The sequence below is a fragment of the Setaria italica genome, chromosome III (assembly GCF_000263155.2).
Source record: "Setaria italica strain Yugu1 chromosome III, Setaria_italica_v2.0, whole genome shotgun sequence".
In the NCBI taxonomy this organism is placed as follows: Eukaryota; Viridiplantae; Streptophyta; class Magnoliopsida; order Poales; family Poaceae; genus Setaria; species Setaria italica.
Window position 1 is genome coordinate 27,238,698 of NC_028452.1, and position 19,877 is coordinate 27,258,574.

At 44.5% G+C, this 19,877-nt stretch overlaps 1 protein-coding gene, 1 long non-coding RNA gene and 1 pseudogene across 6 annotated transcripts; 1 reads left to right on the plus strand and 2 right to left on the minus strand.

Moving 5' to 3' along the window:
- Positions 1 to 3,001: 3,001 nt before the first annotated feature.
- On the plus strand, positions 3,002 to 6,712 carry LOC101759166 (annotated as a pseudogene).
- Positions 6,713 to 8,697: 1,985 nt separating this feature from the next.
- On the minus strand, positions 8,698 to 9,382 carry LOC101761065 (trypsin inhibitor 1). The gene is made up of 2 exons (XM_004962397.1): positions 9,168 to 9,382; positions 8,698 to 9,017 (listed from the first exon to the last, which is right to left on the minus strand). The coding sequence occupies exons 1-2, from the start codon at positions 9,283 to 9,285 to the stop codon at positions 8,773 to 8,775; spliced, it is 363 nt and encodes a 120-aa protein (XP_004962454.1). The 5' UTR covers positions 9,286 to 9,382; the 3' UTR covers positions 8,698 to 8,772.
- A 3,126-nt stretch (positions 9,383 to 12,508) lies between these two features.
- On the minus strand, positions 12,509 to 18,429 carry LOC101760796. 5 transcript variants are annotated; one of them, XR_002677075.1, is made up of 4 exons: positions 18,058 to 18,429; positions 17,565 to 17,898; positions 13,127 to 13,516; positions 12,509 to 12,855 (listed from the first exon to the last, which is right to left on the minus strand). It is a non-coding gene; the product is annotated as an uncharacterized LOC101760796 (long non-coding RNA). The 5 variants fall into 5 exon arrangements; XR_002677074.1 differs by having other exon boundaries at positions 17,980 to 18,429; XR_002677073.1 differs by having other exon boundaries at positions 17,565 to 18,427.
- Between the last annotated feature and the right edge of the window lie 1,448 nt (positions 18,430 to 19,877).

Here is a 19,877-nt window from a genome sequence, read left to right on the forward strand (position 1 = left end):
AGGTGGCCCATCGGGCGTGCTCTGTGCACGTGCCGGCGCGTGGTGATGGTCCAAGGTTCTCAGGCAGGAGTAGATGTACTGACAGACTTGTAGGTGCCGATGGTGCAGGCGGTGGCGGTGCACTTGGGATTGGCGGAGGCGTGGCCTGGATGGGCGACGTGGCGTCGAGCGGTGGCGGTGGGCGTGGCTAGAGAAGGGGGAAAGGGGGATGGATGGGTGGTAGGGGATGATGACGTTAGGGTGATGTCATCATCAGCTGGGCTGGGCCGTGTGGGAGAGGCGAGGCAAGCGAGCTGGGCCAACAGGCCGGTTTGGCTGATGGGCCTGTGCGTGCGAGCGGGAAAGAGAGCGGAGGCGGGCTGGGTCGGGAATGAGGTATGGGCTGGAAGTGAGGTTACCGACCTGAGTAGAGTTTGGAAGGTTTTCATTTGTTTGAGTTGAAGCTTGAGTTGAAATGTGACTTCAAATTTGAACAGGTTTTGGTATATAGGCTTGAAGGAAATGTTAGGGTGGAAATTCTTGAAGTAGACTAGGTAGTTAGCTCAAACATATGCATATGTGTTCATGAAAGTTTATATTGTGAAGCAAAATTTCAAATGTATGGTTCTAAGGTTTGAATTACTAGATAAATTTTATAAAAAATTTTGGGGTCCAATTTTTTTTAAATGCATAGGAAAATTGGGATGTTACAATATTTCTCATATTTTTTTCAATAAAATAAGATCCATATTAGATGTATTTGGGGAAAAAAGTTTGATGACATGCGGACCCTACATGTCATGCTCTCAGTTTTATATCCATATTAGATTTTAGCATGGTTGTAACCCAAATTTCATCATCATGGCCAAAATTTGGTTGTGCCCTAATTTGACCATAGCCAAAAATTAGCTTCACATACTACAAACCAAACATTTCTTCAATCCCCTACATTCCTTTCCAATACTCTTCTATCAAATTTCGTCAAAATTTTTTTTTCTATCAAACGGTTCATAAACTCCAATATTTGTTTAGAACGAAAAATAAACTTCAATTTAGAGTTGACGCAGCACCCTGCTACATGGAGTCTGTTGGAGGATGACATTGACGCGCCAGCTAGTGGGGTAGGTGCGGGAAGCTTTAGGGGTAGGGTTGGTGTGGTGGTCAAAATTGATTGAACGCGAACCTGGTTATTGTAGTACCTTCAGATATGCATCCGAAAATTGAATCTGCTCCTAAACAGTTGCGAGACAAATGTCGTGACAACACCGAATACGAAACAAACAATTAAGTGGACGATACGGTATACCGATATACACTCATCAAGTGTAATGATTTGAGTGTGTTTATGCAACATAATCAGAGAAACAGAATCATATTTGTCTCCAGAAGACCCAAAAAAAGAGAGAACAGGAGTGAGGAGTAGAGGACCCGAAATCCGTGCTCGTTTCACGGGAACGTACTAGGAGTATTGGCTGCTCCGTATTGCATTATTTTGGACGATCAACCATCCCAACGGGGTAGTTGGTGAGGACGTGACACGTGAGATTGGTTGAGCCCTCCAGGGAGGGTAGGCCGGGCAGCCTTGACCGCGGAGAGCCAGCAGCGACGTGGAGGCACCGGGAGTCAGAGACGAGACCGGTGCCGGATGCATGGAATGGAACGGACGCCGCTGGGAACGGAAAAACAAAAGGAGGGGCAGGGGCGCGGGTGGGGTAGGCAGGCAGCCGCAAGCCCGTAACGGCCGCGCAGCGCAGGCCCAGCACGCGCGACGGCGACGGGTGTAGGTGGAGCGCGACGCGACTTTTTTCCGCTGCGGTGCGGGGCTCCTTCCTACTCGGCTGCTGCTGCTGGAGTCGTCGTACGGCGCAGGTCGCTCGGGCCAACCAGCGCGGTGCGCGAACGTGGAGGCGCCCGCGCCCTGTACGTGGACGCCCGCTGGCGTACCATGGTCCATGTCCCTCCCTACGTGTCGCGGTCGCTGCCCCAGCTCGATCCGTCAGATGGCAGACTGTTGCATCGGCTACGGATTGCGGATCTTGCACCTACAAGCCACGCCGTCGCGGGTTCACACACCACACAGGTCGCCATGTCCCGGAGCGGTACAAGTTTGACCTCATGTTACTCATGCCAACGGGATATAAATCCGTGTCAACTTCTCGCGTGGCCGTAATCCAACTACTGCCACTTTGGAACCTTTGACCACCGTTTGGTGCATGTGCAGTGGATGCCGCCACCATCGCAGGGCCGATCCGTAAATTATATGTTTAACTACGTATTCCACTTTTGACTAGCGTACACCCCCGTGGAATTCTAGAGTTCCGCTTACGAACCTATTCTGAAATCAGCAACAGATTGATCTGAAAGATTTTCAATAATCATTCATACACTTGTGTTTTGTATATGTCGGATCAGTGTCTTAATCAAAAAGGAACTTTTAAGTTGGCCACATCTATTAACCTGCTACGGTTGACGGATTAACAAGATTGTCAAAAGTCTCATCCTGCTCTCCCCGCCCCTCATTCAACTTTGGATCATGAATGGATGTTTCTTTTCAATTTGGATCTCTTCTGTTCAGCATGCAATTTTAACTTCTATATTGCAATATATACTCCTCCTTCAGTTTCACGTGGCCTTCAGGATTGCGGCAGCCGGGAGTGACCTCCTTCACTTCACCTACTGAAAACTCTCAACCAACATCCCTCTGCTGCCTGCAATAACGTCCCCTGCCGTGCCGAAATAAAAAAACATGGCCCCACACTTTCGCAGCTTTGGTGGGCCCGTCTCCTCCCACAGCACCAAAACGTACCAACCCCCGCAGTACCAAACACAAACAAGCTCGTGTCCTCAAATCGGACCCGTCTTCGCTCCCTCCCTGCAGAAACGCTATAAATCCCCGTCATCCCCCTCACGCCGTTCCCATCACCTCCTCTCCACGGGCAAGGCAAGCGAGGCGACCAAACAAAACAAACACAGGCCACACACCCCACCTACCCCCCGCCGGGGAGACGAGAGCCAGCCAGCCATGGACCTCGCCCTCCTCGAGAAGGCCCTTCTGGGCCCTTTCCGCCTGCCGCGGGTGCTGGCCATCACCGTGGTGAAGCTGACGGGCAAAGCGCGGTGGGGCGTGCCCCCCCGACACACGAACAAAGAGCCCCCGTGGTGGGCAACTGGCTCCCGGTCAAGCGACGACCTCAACCACCGCAACCTGATGACCCTCGCGAAGCGCTTCGGCGACATCTTCCTCCTCAAAAATGGGCGTCCGCAACCTGGTGGTCGTGTCCACCCCGGAGCTCGCCAAGGAGGTCCTCCACACCCAGGGCGTCGAGTTCGGCTCCCGCACCCGCAACGTCGTCTTCGACATCTTCACCGGCAAGGGCCAGGACATGGTCTTCACCGTCTACGGCGACCACTGGCGCAAGATGCGCCGCATCATGACCGTCCCCTTCTTCACCAACAAGGTCGTCGCGCAGAACCGCGCCGGCTGGGAGGAGGAGGCCCGCCTGGTCGTGGAGGACGTCAAGAAGAACCCCAAGGCCGCCACCGAGGGTGTGGTGATCCGCCGCCGCCTGCAGCTCATGATGTACAACGACATGTTCCGCATCATGTTCGATCGCCGCTTCGACAGCGAGGACGACGAGCTCTTCAACAAGCTCAAGGCCCTCAACGCCGAGCGCAGCCGCCTCTCGCAGAGCTTCGAGTACAACTACGGCGACTTCATCCCTGTCCTCCGCCCCTTCCTCCGCGGGTACCTCAACCGCTGCCACGACCTCAAGACCCGCCGCATGAAGGTCTTCGAGGACAACTTCGTCCAGGAGCGCAAGTAAGTCCCCGCCATTGCTGCTGCTTCTCTGCTACTAGTTTAATTAATTAATCCTCGAATTAATTGATTAGTCTGCCATTCGATTCTCTATGCGTAATCATTCATTCCTGAATGCGCTGCATTTGGCCATTTGCTTCGTCGGTGCCTCGGCGGGTGAGGTGAGCTGGACGCATGGAAGAGAGGGAGTTTGGTAGGATCCGTGACCGCACATGCTGCATATCAGGCACCTACTGTTCCTGTATTGCTTTAGCAAAAAGCGGAAAAATGGCGATTGCGATTCAGGAGCCACCATCGGCTCCGAAATCAATGTCACCTGCCGATCGACAAGGACGAATAAACAGCCTACTCGATTTTCTCTATCCTACCACAGGCCGTTCGGCAAGATTTGACTTGTGCGGCGTCGGCAGCCAAATCCAAATTTCCAACGGAAGCGGCCAAAGTAGGTGACCAGATCATATCATGTCATTGTTGCTTGCGCTGGTCTTCGGCCTGTAGCATAGGATCTGGATCCAGCTCATCTCTTCAGGATCAGCAACCCGTCACCATCGAGTGAAGAAAAAATTGTACTTCCAGGAGATGGAGATAACAGAAGGGGGCGCGGTAGGTTTGGAGGATAGAAAACTGCATGATGAGGAGTAGGTAGGTGAACCGCACCAGTCACTCACCTCTTGACTGATACGATTGCTTACGGAGACGGGGCTTCGCTAGATTTGGATTGCTTTGCTTTTGCTTTGCGACCAAGCACCAAAGCTTAGGATCCGGGCAAGGTTCTGGTTAGCCACACACACACCGAAAGCAACATGAATAAAGTGATGGAAAATGAGGCGGCTTCACGCTCATAGGGTGTTGGTGGAACAGGAAGAAAAAGTCTTTTGGCTTGTATCTCCATCAACAAGTGGTTACATAGATCATTTGGCTTGCACTTTGCCTCATGCCAATAATGAACTATAGTTTATTTGTTAATCACCAGATTGGGTTGGGTCGATGAGTCCATCATGCCCACCCACGATCGAACGTGCAGCTTGTACTCTTTTTTTTTTTGCCAAATGTTATAGTAGTGTTAAATTCCTGCTCGGTCGGAAGGAAGCTTCTGATCCACTTCATTCGGTTGAGAGAAACCTTACTAACATGGATGCGTGCGCAGGAATGTGATGGCCCAGACTGGCGAGATCCGGTGCGCCATGGACCACATCCTTGAGGCCGAGAGGAAGGGCGAGATCAACCACGACAACGTCCTCTACATCGTCGAGAACATCAACGTCGCAGGTAATTTTCAACTACTCTTCTTATTTGCTATCCCGTCCTCGTAGTAGAAATTCAGAATCTCTGCTCCATTCATCCTAGCTACCACAATCCACAACAGAGTTTTCAGAGTACGCTCTGCCCTTGTTGGAAAGAAACAACGGAGAGGTTTCTGAAACAGATTCTGAAGAGGAAGCAGAGTATGCTCTGCCTTTGTTGGAATGAAACAGTTTTTTTTTTCCAGAACATATCACATGGCAACGTGCCCATTTGCATCAGATACATGTAGGGTCCAAGAAGAAAACACTAAAGTAGGTTGCCTATTGGCCGTCATGATGCTGTAGTCCACTGTTCCGTTTAAAAAATACTGGTATGGACGATAAGGAACGTCTTAATCAAGTCACAGTCACCCCACTTTCATCATTCTTAATTAACCAGCGAATTAGCCGGCAGAATGCGGTGTCAGGCTTCATTTGACATCCAGTACGTGCTAGGGGTATAATGAAATGGTCGTTGGAACCGCCGCCACATGATCACGCCTCAATTTGTGTTTCCTAGCTCTTGTTTACAAGTCAAACTGCCACCAACAGTCGGTGCGATAAAACTATTACTATGTCCTTGTCATTTGTTGGGATTTGACAAAATCACGAGGTGCACTTTTTTATCATGATAATATGATCTCGTGACACGTCAGCCTAGGGAATGAGCAGAAAGTTTGTTTGTTCACAATTTGAAATGCGCTAGGACTAGGAGCAAGTAGTATACTGATTACTAAAGAATGTTGGTGTTGCTTTGCACATTTGCAGCCATCGAGACTACCTTGTGGTCGATCGAGTGGGGCATCGCCGAGCTGGTGAACCACCCGGAGATCCAGTCCAAGCTCCGGGAGGAGCTGACCTCCGTGCTGGGCGCCGGCGTGGCGGTGACGGAGCCGGACCTGGAGCGCCTGCCCTACCTGCAGGCCGTGGTGAAGGAGACCCTCCGGCTGCGCATGGCCATCCCGCTGCTGGTCCCGCACATGAACCTCAACGACGGCAAGCTCCATGGCTACGACATCCCAGCCGAATCCAAGATCCTCGTCAACGCGTGGTTCCTCGCCAACGACCCCAAGCGGTGGGTGAAGCCCGAGGAGTTCCGCCCGGAACGGTTCCTGGAGGAGGAGAAGGCCGTTGAGGCCCATGGCAACGACTTCCGGTTCGTGCCCTTCGGCGTCGGCCGCCGGAGCTGCCCGGGGATTATCCTTGCGCTGCCCATCATCGGCATCACGCTCGGAAGGCTGGTGCAGAACTTCCAGCTGCTGCCGCCGCCGGGGCAGGCCAAGGTCGACACCACCGAGAAGCCGGGGCAGTTCAGCAACCAGATCGCCAAGCACGCCACCATCGTCTGCAAGCCGCTCGAGGCCTAGAGCTTCGGAGAATGCGAGTTCTTCCAGAGAGAGAGGCCATCGATCAAGCACTATGTATTTTTGTTTTTGTTTTTTCTTTTGTGTTTTTGTACTAAGAGGAGTTTTGTGTTGCCTGTTGAGTGATGGGGGCATGTATGTGGCTGAGGTACGTGAGGTGTTGTAGATTCACTTGGTTATGTTCTTGCAAACTTATCCATAATTTATAGTGCTGTAAACTTGAATTTAGATCCCCCCTCTCTGGTGAACATAGAAGAAATTTCATTCAAGGGCCATTTTTATTTCGAAATTGCCATAGTTGGTCCGGTGTAGGAATTGAGGTCAAATCAAAGAAATCAGGCATCGATACAGAGCAGAAAATACAAATTTTACAATACATACTTGTATAAAGCCGGCAGCAATCCTTCGGGTACCAAAAGTGTGTTGATGCAAAAATCGAGCGGTGACCTTCACGTACTAACACACTAAAGGTCTGGGAGATTTGCTTCACTCCGGTGCAGGTCCTGTAGATCGACGCGCGTGGTGTGCGCGGGCGTGCCAATCAGTTTGATCATTCAACTGGCAACTGACAAGGTGAAAATAATCCTTTGAAATCCGAGGCAACTGGCCAATCAGGCCAATGTAATCCTGGCACTAGTGGTAATAATGATGCAGCAGAATAGAGCATGGTGAATAAATGTATCGGCTATGAAGCCAATTCTAGTATCTTGATGAGCGTGGGTGTCTCATCGACTATCCAAGCCGATTCACCATAAAATAGCAAAAATCATCGGCAAGAAAGCCGATAGGAAATAGAGCGTCGTCGAGCTCTCGCTCCACCATAGCCAGAGCCACAAACCAATGAGATTCAAACTAACATCGCTACCAATATCTCTAGGTGAAACCACAGCGATGCGCCCGGTAGTTGCAGCCTAGAAACACTTAGCAGGACATCAATTTAAACCCCTCCAGCCGATGAATCCAATCACAATGGAACTCAATTCCAACAGCACTAGAGGGATAATTAAGATTAAGATGCAACAGGCTATTAAGTGAGACGATACGATCTAGAGCTAATTAAAGCAAACTAGACGGTAAGACGATAGAACAGATAAATATCAGCCGATGTAAGGTTAATCAAGGTAGGATAACTGGTGAATACCGTAGATCGAGACAAAAGCGATGCGCCGTAAGTCAAAGATCTAGGATACTCGATAACTGGTAGATGAAACTAGACGAAACCACAGCGATACGCCCGGTAGTTAAAGTCTAGTACACCTGATGATGGGAACTTGCAGCTTACCGGAGATCGAGGTCGCTGTAGCCCAGCTTGCTAGAAGGAACTCGTCGAGAAGCTACATTACTCCTACTCCTAGGGCAATGGTGTGAAGCTGAAAGGTAGATGCGTAAAGGTAAATATGTTGTATTGATCGTGTCATGATTTATAATGGCCACGACCCTTTATATTTATAGGGAGGATGGCCTTTGACGTTACATAGTAAGACTCTAATCACGTACAAAGCAAGTCACGTACACAATCTTTTCTAATCAAAACTCTATCTCTAACTAATCCAACTCTATCTCTAATCAAACTTATCCCTAACCAACTCTATCTCTAGAATATTTTATTCTATAAGACAACCTCTCGTACGTGCGCTTCCCTTGGATGCCAAACAAATTGGAACTCTTGCCGTGTATATGTGTGCGTTGATTTTCTTCTTTTGATCTTCTAGCTTCCTTGCTTTTTCATGCACACGTTCCTGATTTCTATGGCCAGCTCGCAAATAGCCTTATTTAGAAGATTTCGTCATTTTTTACATCATCGGCCGATTTCTTCCTTTCAGAGCATATTTTCAAAATTCGGTGTCAACAAATCCATAACTCACGCCAATTGATAGCGGGCAGAGTTAACATTCAAGATAAGTTGATAAGTAGACCAAATCACAGCCCAAATTGGGGGCCAACTACTGAAACCGAACTTGGCTTATGAATTCGGACGGCACAAATAGCACATCAATTGGATCCAAAATAGAACACCACAACGCCTAAGCTCAGCACCGTCAAATAAGTACACACACATCATACTCATGGTGATTTGAGATTCAGAAGAAGACGAACCATTTGACTTTTGATACATGGTTTAGGATGGAAGACAATATTGAGGCTTTCACGGACTTGTACGGTTCAGGCTTTAGATGCGACCTAGCTGATTTATTTATTTGTTCACCTCACGGTATTCCCATACATACATATAGCCAAGGGAAAAATCACAAAGTGGGATGGAAGCCTTCAGCATCTTTATTATAAAACTTGTTACCATTTACTTGTGCAAGTACAACACGCACTGCATCTATCCGACTTTTGGCACCTTGGTGACCCCATCACCGCCGGAGGGCAGAGCGCCAACCACCACAACCACACGGTTACAGCACAAGTCGCCGTCGCCGGCTGCCTCAAGCACACCCTTCTTGTCGAGAACATGCCCAAGCACATCCGAGACCAAGAACACGACGTCCGTCACCTGCGGGTTCTCGCGCTTTATGACCAAGTACGCCGTGTCCTGGTCCTTCCCGACGAGCTCCGGCCAGCTTTGCTCTGCAACAGCGTTCAATGGTTAGGATAACCAGATCGGCAACTCTTTACTCTTCCATCTAATAAACCAGCCATTAGAACACAGATCTCTTGTACAAACGGAGTTTGGGGAACCAAATCGTCTGAAGACAATGAGATAGAATGAATACTCACTTCCTTGGCAAGGCGGAGGCGTGCACGGAGTTGCGGTGCTCGGCTTACAGACAACTGTCAGGAGAAGGAAGACAATCGGCAACGGTAGGAGGATGGAAGCCGATGAAGTTTTCGACATTTTCGCGGTACTGCTTTCTCTCTTCTTCTGGTGGTTTCTACAAGGCTTAGGATGTGTCCGATGGAGTAATATAAAGTATAATCAAAGCATATGAATCTGGTTGGTACATGCCTCCATGGTACTCTTGCAGTTACGGGTAAAACATGCCTTGTGTCACACGTGCCGCTGGTCCATGGTCATCCATAATTTGTAACGTTCACGTTGACTAGCTCCTAATTATTAGAGCAACTCCAAGAGGCTGCTAATCTTACCCCCAATACCTTTTTTAGGAAAAAAGAGAGAAAAAATGAACTCCAACAATCCACCTAAACCTTCCCTAATTTTTTAGCGACGCTAAAAAACAGCCTGCCACCGCGTATATTTTAGCGTTGGCGTTCCTCCCCCAATCCTGATTCCCGCACGCCCGCGCGTCCCTTCCGATGGGCCCAATACGATGACGTGGCCTGTGTTTGAAATATTGGGGGCTATTTATTAGCGATCTGCTGTGGACTAATATGTTTTTGGGGGAAATTTTTTTAGGAGAACCCCCAATACATAGTTTTGGGGAAGAATTTTTTAGGATACTCTTGGAGTTGCTCTTAGTGTGGTTGCATGCTATTTCGTGCAGAATCGTTATAGAAAAAATGGATGAGAATAAAATAGGCTAGTACAGTGGATTTGGTAAGTTAGCTAGGTTCTTGTTATTACTAATTATAGACTTATTTTAAAGCCTTCGTATTAGTACTCACACACTATGTAGAGAACACAACTTCCATGCGCCCTATTTTATTCCGGTTTCTCGGAATAAAAGGTTCACCAACCAGGACTAAAGCTCGGTCACTGGTGGGAGGCTCACCAACCGGGACCTTTTATCCCGGTTGCAAAGGCTAGTGGAAAAAAAAGACCCTGAGAGGCCTTTTATCCCGGTTTGAAACACCAACCGGGATAAAAGACTCCCATTTTATCCCAGTTGGTAACACCAACCGGGATCGAGAGCCTTTTATCCCGGTTTGTAATACCAACCGGGATAAAAGGGTTCCCATGAGTTAATACAAAATGATTGCATCCCTATATAGGTAGATGTGCTGTGTAGGTGGGATGGCAAAGAAGCTACACGCGAGGCTGGAAGTTGTGGGTTCAAATCCCACGCAACGCGCACGCGCATATTTCGCGTGAAAAATTACGTGACTTGTGACTTGTCACTTGCGCGTGTGGGGGGCCCTCTCGGGATTTTTTTTGCAGCGGCTATCATGGTGACCTATTTTATCCCGGTTAGTATTACCAACCGGGATAAAGGGGGGATCTTTAGTCTCGGTTGAGTGACCCGGGATAAAAGACCCCCCCTTTTGTCCCGGTTGGTTTATCCCGGATAAATTTTCGGGAGAATTGCATCCTTCCAACCGGGACTAATACCGAGTTCTCTACCGGTACGTGTTAGAAAAAGAAAAGAAAAGATGAGCTCTAGATATTCTGAAAAACACATAAAGATGCATACACCAACTCACTAGACTCTAAATCTCTAATGACCATGGACAACAATTGCCATTAGATCCATTCTGTTTCTAAATATTCATCTAAACTATCTATCTATACTAACATTACATATAGATTACCAACATTTGTCATTATTAAAATAACCTGCACGCCGGTCTGTTCGCTTCAGCTTATTCAGCCGGCTTATCAGCCACCAAACAGTATTTTTCTCTCATAACAAATCAGCCGTTTCAACTTTTCAACTGGTTTGTAAGCTGAAGCGAACGGTCCGCATGGATCTTCTGCACCACGCATGGATCTGGAGTCACATCGCTTGCCCAGCACCGGCAGTCTCCAAACAACATCTGCTACAGGACAAAGCCAGCGGCAGCCGTTCTCGTGGCTCCACGGGATTCCGATGGCCCTGGTGAATACTTTTGGCATTTGCTTATTGACAATATGAAATGTGTAATTACTGTAGTGTTTTTCACTCCTTGACTTCTTGTGCATAATTAAATGCTTTGAAATAAAGTGGTCATATCATATTATTTAAGAGGTATGGATAGTCATTTCACGTTGAGTTTTTTGTAGCTAGTATTTCCTTAGTTCTTACGGTGGGGTAGGGGCACATATAGTGAAAATGGGGAGTAATAACATTGGACGATTAGGGTAATATGCTAAGTACTAATAATTGCGTTGCAAAAAGTCACTACCAATTAGATAGTGGTAGTGATTCCATGTATTTTCAAGCCACATGTATATAGGTGACGCTTTGAAATGTATACCGTCTCTAAAAACTGTGACTAGCACTGACATAGTACTTGATAGAACATAGCAAAGCTATGCTTTTATAAATTCATGAGGCAAATCTAAAATACCATTTTCGATTATCTAAACTCAAAAGACAAAATTTAACGTGTAACTGAAGTTCAGTGGAATGGTTGTCTGTATACAATCTCAAATTTCACTTGTTCGAGAGTGCAGTTCAAAATTCCCGCTGTTGGCATTATAGGTGACCAGTAGTGAGAATTGGTCAACGATTAGATTTTGTTTATGGATTGCATTTGGACTGTCCTTGTGTCCGTCATATATCCAGAGTTTGTTGAACAACATATATAAGAACAGAGAGCCATAAGAACATAAGTACAATGCAGTGGGTCATAACTTCAAATAGATCCAGTAGTTCGTTCATATGCAACTTAATTCAGAGAATTCTGTACACCGCTGCAGTAGCAGTTATCACTGCATAGAATATAGTTCCTGTAAAATAGGCTCTCCCAATAACAAATATTCTACACTAAAAGGGATAATTATTAAACAAATATAAAGTAAGGGCTCCTTTGGCAGGGCTCCTCGCGAGGGGCTCCTCGTGCGAAGCCGAAGCCGGAGCCGCGGAGCCACTTTTTTGGACTCCTCCATGCAGGCCTAAAACGGCTCCGGCTCCTCCCAAATGTGTCAAAAAATGGCTCCGCGGTCAATGCCGTTTGGTGCGGCTCCGGCTCCTCCGTGCTTCGGTAAGCGCACGGAGCCGGAGCCGAAGCCCTGCCAAACTGGCCCTAAGTGTGAAAAAACGTGACACAAATATTCTGTCCGGATTTACAAACAACAAGATACACAATACAGGTCTGTCTACCTCCTACTCGAGTGTTTTGGGAGGACCTGGCGCTCGAATGCCAGATTCCCCCAAAACACTCGATTCTTTCTGTTATGAGGAATCGAGTGTTTTGGGACGTCCCAACACTCGATTTTCGTACCCTTGAATTTTGATCCATTGGTTATAACTAAAAGCTGCTTTAATGAATAATCTGAGCTTTAAGAAGCTTTTTCATATATACAAAACAACGTGGTCAAAAGAAAGTAAAAGATTCAGTGGTAACACAATAGAATTTTGTACAGATTTATATTAGACATAATATTAAATGGATCAGGTCCTTAGCTGAGCAAAAGAAGCACATACGCATTCTTTTTTAAATAACATAAAAAGTCTTCAGCTAACTACGCAGGAAGCAATAGTACTACAGATTAGATGATAAGCAAAATCAAACCAAACTGATCGATCCAATGTGAAGCAATAGTAGACAGTTCTTCAAATCTTTAGAGCAGAAGTGCAGAACACACCTACAAAGAACAAAAAGATAAAAATACATGTGAGGCTCATAGATTTTTACATGTTGGACTCGTAGAATTTACAAGTCAGAAGCTAATGTAATATGAATAAAACTATCTTGTAACCTACCCTATACAATACAAATTAGCAACTTAGTTACCAAAAGATGGTTAATCATTCAGATACCCATAAAACTACACAAATATTGACCATATACAAAATATTGAAAACAAGCAAACATTTTGAAGCTAAAACATGACCATGAAAAAAAGAAAATGGTACCTTATATCCACTTCAGGACCCTTCGATGCTGATTAATGTCATCATCAAATGGCATGAGCTTCACACTGCTGACAACATCAAAGTAGATCTTCTCCAGACTAACAGTGACATAATGAGCACGTAGAAACTGTGCAGTTTCAGAGTCTGGACAGAGGATAAATCCATAATTGCACGCAGGGTCAACTGCCCTAAACATTGAAACATAAGGGGATCCAACCATCTTCTTAAAGCACGGACAGTTGTCATGAATTTAGTCTTGTTTTCATCAGTATGTGATCAAGCCAAAACCAGAGAATCCTTGACTGCCTTCACCAATACCAAGATAGGTATAATTGTCACCAGTCATGAGAATCATGTCTCTACGAAAGCCTTTTCACCAAGTTTACGTGTCTAAAAATAAATATAGATTAGCATTATTAGAACATGTGCAGATAAAAAGAAATGTGTACAGATGGACAAAATAACAAACAGATATAAGCAGATGAAAACTCAAAAACTCAAATATTTTACTAAGGATTCCATAAGTACAGATTAAATTCCAATGAGTGAAACCCCCAGATATTAACAAATAGAACAAATGAATCAGATATTTTACTGGTTTCCAAATGAACAGATTAAATTTTGGTAGCGAGTGCAATCCTCCAGATATAAGCAAAAGGAACAAATGAATCAGATATTGTACTATGGTTTCCAAATGAACAGAATAACATTTGTTGGTGAGTGAAAACCCACAGATATAAACAAATGTAACAAATGAATCAGATATTTTACTATGTTATCCAGATAAACATATTAAATCTTTGGTGGTGAGTGAAAACCCTAGATATTAACAAATCAAACAGCTTACGAATATTTTTTCCCTACGAATTGCAAATGAACCAATTTCATTGTGTGATGAGTGAAAAACCCTCAAATAAATAAATGTTAAATAAAATGCAGATGTACAAATTTCTTGTTCTACTTAATTACTGGGATCAAGGACAAATTGCAACATAACAATGTAATGGAATTCATAAAAATCATGTAGGCTGCAAAAAAAGGATGAATTCACTTATAAATATAGAAGTGGCAAACATGCTACTAAAATATGCAATATGGCAGCCCATACTAATTTACATTGTTGTAATGCAAAACTTACACTTAATAAGCTACTGTAATAAGAATAATGACATCATGTAAGTTAACTTAATAGGAAACAAAGCGAATAGAGTAAGAGATACAGCTTTAGGGCAACAACTATTTAACTAGGGCTAACAAAATACCCAAGATACTCATATGTATCATTACATAGTCAAAAATCTGTATACATTAAGAAAATATCTTTTCTTTTCAGAATATTGTATATATGTCTACTTATTCAGATAAAACCAGAGAAGAGTCGAAAAATCTAGAAGCGGAAATCTAATTTAGAGACAGCTGAATCAGGAAGAGGTCTGCGTCTAAAAATCAATACCTACATGAAGTGAATGTGTTGAACAACTAAGTCAATTAAGAGGCGAGGATTCCACTAGATTATAATCATTAACCTAAATTATCACACCCCACAATGAAACAACAAATACATTCAAATGCCCAACTATACATCCGCAAAAGCTTGAATCATAAGAGAAGCACCGCCTATCGAATTGGAACCTAGACGCTAAAATGAACAGTAAGAACAGGGGGGGCGAAATTCCTCACTCGGGGTTCGAATCGTCAGCAAAAAGATGGTTCAAATCAATACCTCCAGCTAAAAAAGAGGCATGGTTCGCAAAAATCCAAAATAGTCTCTATAACAAGCCAAATATGTCAGGAAAAAAAAAACAAACCAACACCAAGTATATCGGAGGGCAGAAGACGGAACAGATGGCAGATCGAACGGCAAAAACAAATCGAACGCTGAGAAGCCTCAAAACGCTCAAGTGCCATATAGATTGTTCGCTAAAAAAAGGGAAATAACATGCAGGCTATACTTGTAAGAGGCTGTCTAGTCAATACTTGCAAGAAAAGGGTATTTTACATACCCTTGTCAGTACCATGGAAACAACGACATGCATTCAAAATAAAACTACACCTCAACTGCAAAAAAAAGTATATAATTATATTCTAAGCAATAAGAAAATAAAGTATTACGCCAAAATAAATATTATGAGTTGTACTATGAGGACTAATTTACATACTAGACACATATAACTTACGCCCAATTAGGTATTGTACTAATAGTAATCTCATCAAGTACTGTCATGAAGTTAGAATATACAAAAAAGGATATACCACCAAAGCTCCCTCACATAACCAGGTATAGACATATCAGTGAATCAAGTACGAATTAATCAATTGTTCAGATTGTTTGTAAGGACACCGGATCAAACAGATTCATGTGAGAGGTTCCACTATACCAGCACTATAAATAGGCAAACACAATATGTGAACGATAAAAAGATAATGCATATTTAAAATCATATTGGAACTTATACTGCACTAGGGTGAAATAATCTAGTTATTCAATACAACTGGGAATCATCTAGGCAAACACAATATGTGCAGGATAAAAAGAAAATAAATATTTGAATTTAGATTGGAACTTGTCCTGCACTGGAGTGAAATATAACTAATAATTCAATACAATTTGAGAATCATCTAAATTAACAGCACCAATATTTGAACAAACTACATAGAAAGGGATCTGATAATGGGTAGTTGATACATACGGACTTAGAAGGGAATATAAATAATGACATATGCCATGTGAAGCAGAATAACTAGTCAGTTGAATGGGGTCACCATCAAATTACCCAACCCAACACTACTAACAGGATTATGAGTGCCTAAAAGTCCAGATATAAACTAGGGGAGGACCTATTAATTGCCAAAACATAATAGCAAATAAGAAATCGACTCTAGTACATAAATTAGTGAAACTCTAAGCACTATAGCCTGGAATTTTCGTTCACTAGAACAACCCCTCACTCAACAATAGCAAAACAACCTACGAATCATTACTAATCTAATTAGCACAAATCAGAACAGCCTGGATGAAGCATCACAGACGAACACACAAATCGATTCGAACTGCAGGGAATTGCAATCATCGATTGAAACTAAAAATTAGTCAGTAAAAATAACGATTCAACAATAACACCTACCACCTATAAAATCTAGTCAAATAACAGAAGTTATACATGAGGGAATGAACCGAATGTAACATATCAAACCTTAAATGAAGCAAATGAGATGAACAAATGAAATATTTTGAGATGAGGGGATCGAAATCAGTGACCAAAACATCCACCAATCGATGCGCCAACACTTCACAAACCCTAACCACAGCTACTGGAATCGAATCGCAGGAAAAAGTCGGGGGAAACTCGAAATCGAGAGGAATCTCCAAACCCTAGAAACATTCACCTGGAGGAGAGCTCGAGGACTCCGACGAAAAGACGTGGGAACTGTTCGGGAAAAGCAGGGGACGGTTCGGGGAGAAGCAGTCGGCCTGGATAAGAAAGAGCGCGTTTCCCAAAAATCCAAACAGTTACAAATGACAGGTGGGTCCCACAAATAGAGACACAACAGCCAGCCAAATCACAGCACACCGGTTCACAGAAAACAGACGACGCAAATCAGACGACACAACAGCCAGATCAGCTGGCGCCGGAGATCAGACGGCCAACAAATCGAGCGCTGGGATCGCCTGTAACGCTCGAGTGTTCTATAGATTAACCGTACACAATAACATTCTCATCAAGCAACAATGGAATAGTTTTTGTTTTAAATTTTTTTTCATGTTTCCAAATAGGCGTACATTAAAATCCCAGACCGCAGCGATGTCAAAACGAGCAACTGATCACTATATAGTACTCAAACACAGATAGAGCTCCGGCGAGCCATCAACTCGTTAATTAACTGTCCGACTTCGTCACACGAAGAACCTCCCTTCTCTGTTGCCCTCCGGCCTTCCCACGGAGCTCTACAGCCGTCTTCCTTGACGCCTTCACCTCTTGGTTATCACTCATGAAGCATGGTTAAAAATCTAGAACTCTCGCATTCTATTCCTTGCTAGTTCACATATGTATATGCACAATACATGACCCATTGGACCTCCACACATACACAGCCCAACACTACTCCTCAAGATGGGTGATAGATATCTATCATTCCCATCTTGTCACATGGAACATTACAATCTTTTACTCCTAAACCCTTAGTTAAACTATCTGCTATCAGAGGCGGGCGCAGGATTTGGACTATGGGTATTCAAAATTGGAGATGGTAAGAAAAAAAATTGACAGACTAAATTATAGTTTTATAACACATAATTAAGTGGTAGCAGCATCATTGATTAATAAAATTTATCAGAAATTGAAATTGTCCAGCTACTAATGATCAACGTATCAAAGTGGCAACATGTGAAATAAATAGAGGCTAAAACAGTAAAATGGTAACAAAGATTACAACTTACAAGCTATAGGATAACTTTCCATTCTGCAATGCTTTGAAAATGAGCAATGATGTCCTTATCCTTAGCTTGCATGAAGAATTCCCTTTCAATCAATGTGACCAAGCAACTATTCAAATATTTCTGCCCCATCTTACTTCTTCTCTTGTTCTTTATCAAATTCATTATAGAAAAAACCCTCTTAACACCAGCAGTTGCAACCGGGAGAACAAGCACCAATTTCATTGCAAGATTGATTAACATTCTCCGGTTCAGATTGTCTCTTCTTTGCAGCAGCCCTTGCCACGAAAATCCTCAAATCAGTAGCGGCACTACCCTTCCTCCTCATGGTTCAAACCTAAAAGTTACACAATTTCAAGTTATCAGATATTTACAATTTCACATTGAACTAAATTCATCTAAATTCATGAGCATCCACGTTTTGCAAGTTGATGTGCCATTCCAATTTGATAAACAATCAGCAGTTCACAGAATCACAGGTTGGGGGGGGGGGCACCGGCGCAGTACTATTGGCCTGTTGGCCGTTGGGGCGTCGCCGGCTCGCCGTGTGCCTGCGCCGGGTCGGACGCGCCCACAGCGGCCAAGAGCGTGCCCACGGCGGCCAAGAGCGCGCCCACCGCCGCCGGATCGCCGGCCGCCGTGGAGCCGCCGCTCGGGCTCCGTGGACTCGCGGGCCGCGGTCCGTGCAGGCACGCCGCGCACACTGCGCCCCGGCCGCCCGCCGCCGATGCGCCTCCGCCCACCCAGCCACCGATTGCCGAGCGCCGCCATCGCCGGTCTGCCGCCACCACCGGACGCCCTAGCAGGCTAGGGTTCGCACGCCTGGATGCGCCGTGAATCCCTAGCGGCTGCCTGGCGTGTGCGTGGTGGGGGAAGCAGTCGAGTGGGGCAGATAGGCCGGATGGGCCGGATGGGCTAGTTGGGCCAGTCGAGGGAGAGCGAAGTTGGCCTCCGGTGGGCCTTTTTGAGTGAAATATCTGTGATAGCTTCTATATTTTTGTTTTTTTCATACATATACCTAAAATACACTATATATATGAAATTTTTTTGTAAAAATAATGGGTATTCAATTGAATACCATTGAATCTAAGTGGGCCCGCCACTGTCTGCTATTTGACAACCTGAATTTACATGACTTAACTCAATTGTCCCATCATCCAACTTTTCCTTAATAAAGAAGCGATCTATCTCCACATGCTTTGTTCTATCATGATGTACTGGATTGTTTGCTATGTTGATGGCTAAAATGTTATCACACAAGAGCCTTGAGGGACCTTTTCTTAGCACATTCAATTCTGATAAGAGATTTCTTATCCATAGCATTTCGCTAACTGCAAGAGACATAGCTCTATACTCCGCTTCAACAGTTGAACGAGATACAACAGACTGCTTCTTGCTCCGCCACGACACCAAATTCTTTCCAACAAAGACATAGCCCGATGTGGATCTTCTATCATCAAGATAGCTAGCCCAATCAGGATCATAGTATCTGTCCACATTTAGGTGACCATGGCTTCTAAACATTAGTCCCTTTCTAGGACTACTCTTTAGATATCTTAGACTTCGATATACAGCATCCAAATGCCTACTTCTTGGATTATGCATATATCTGCTCACAACACTTACAGCATAGGAGATGTCAGACCTTGTATGGAATAAGTAGATGAGCCTCCCAACCAACCTCTGATAGGTCTCCTTGTTCACTGGATGACCTGATTCAATGCATAACTTGTGGTTTTGATCAATAGGTGTTGACGAGGGCCGGCACCCAACTAAGTAAGTCTAATATGTACTTCCTCTATGAGAGAACTATACCTTTACGAGATCGAGCAATCTCAATACCAAGAAAGTACCTGAGTTGACCAAGATCCTTCACCTCAAATTCCCTACTTAGGTTTTTCTTCAGGTGATTAATCTCTTCTTCATCGTCACCTGTGATGATGATATCGTCCACATATATAGCCAAGATTACAATCCATCACCTGGAGTGTCGATAGAATATAGTGTGATCCCCGTTACATTGTTTGTATCCCATGCCACATAATGCACGTCTAAATCTATCAAACCATGCTCGTGGAGACTGCTTGAAATCATATAGAGATTTCTTCAATCTACAAACATTTCCGATTGTTGTAGTGTAACAACCTAGCCTAATTAAACCATGTTTAACCTTAAGTAAGGCCATTAGAGCATAAGAGAACAATTAGCAGCTATGAATACAAGTAAAAAAAAGACACATTTGCCCTTCACAAGCTAAACAACTGTTTATGCCATAACTCAAATTTTTTGCTTAAGAACTTAAAAATCTGTCAAACT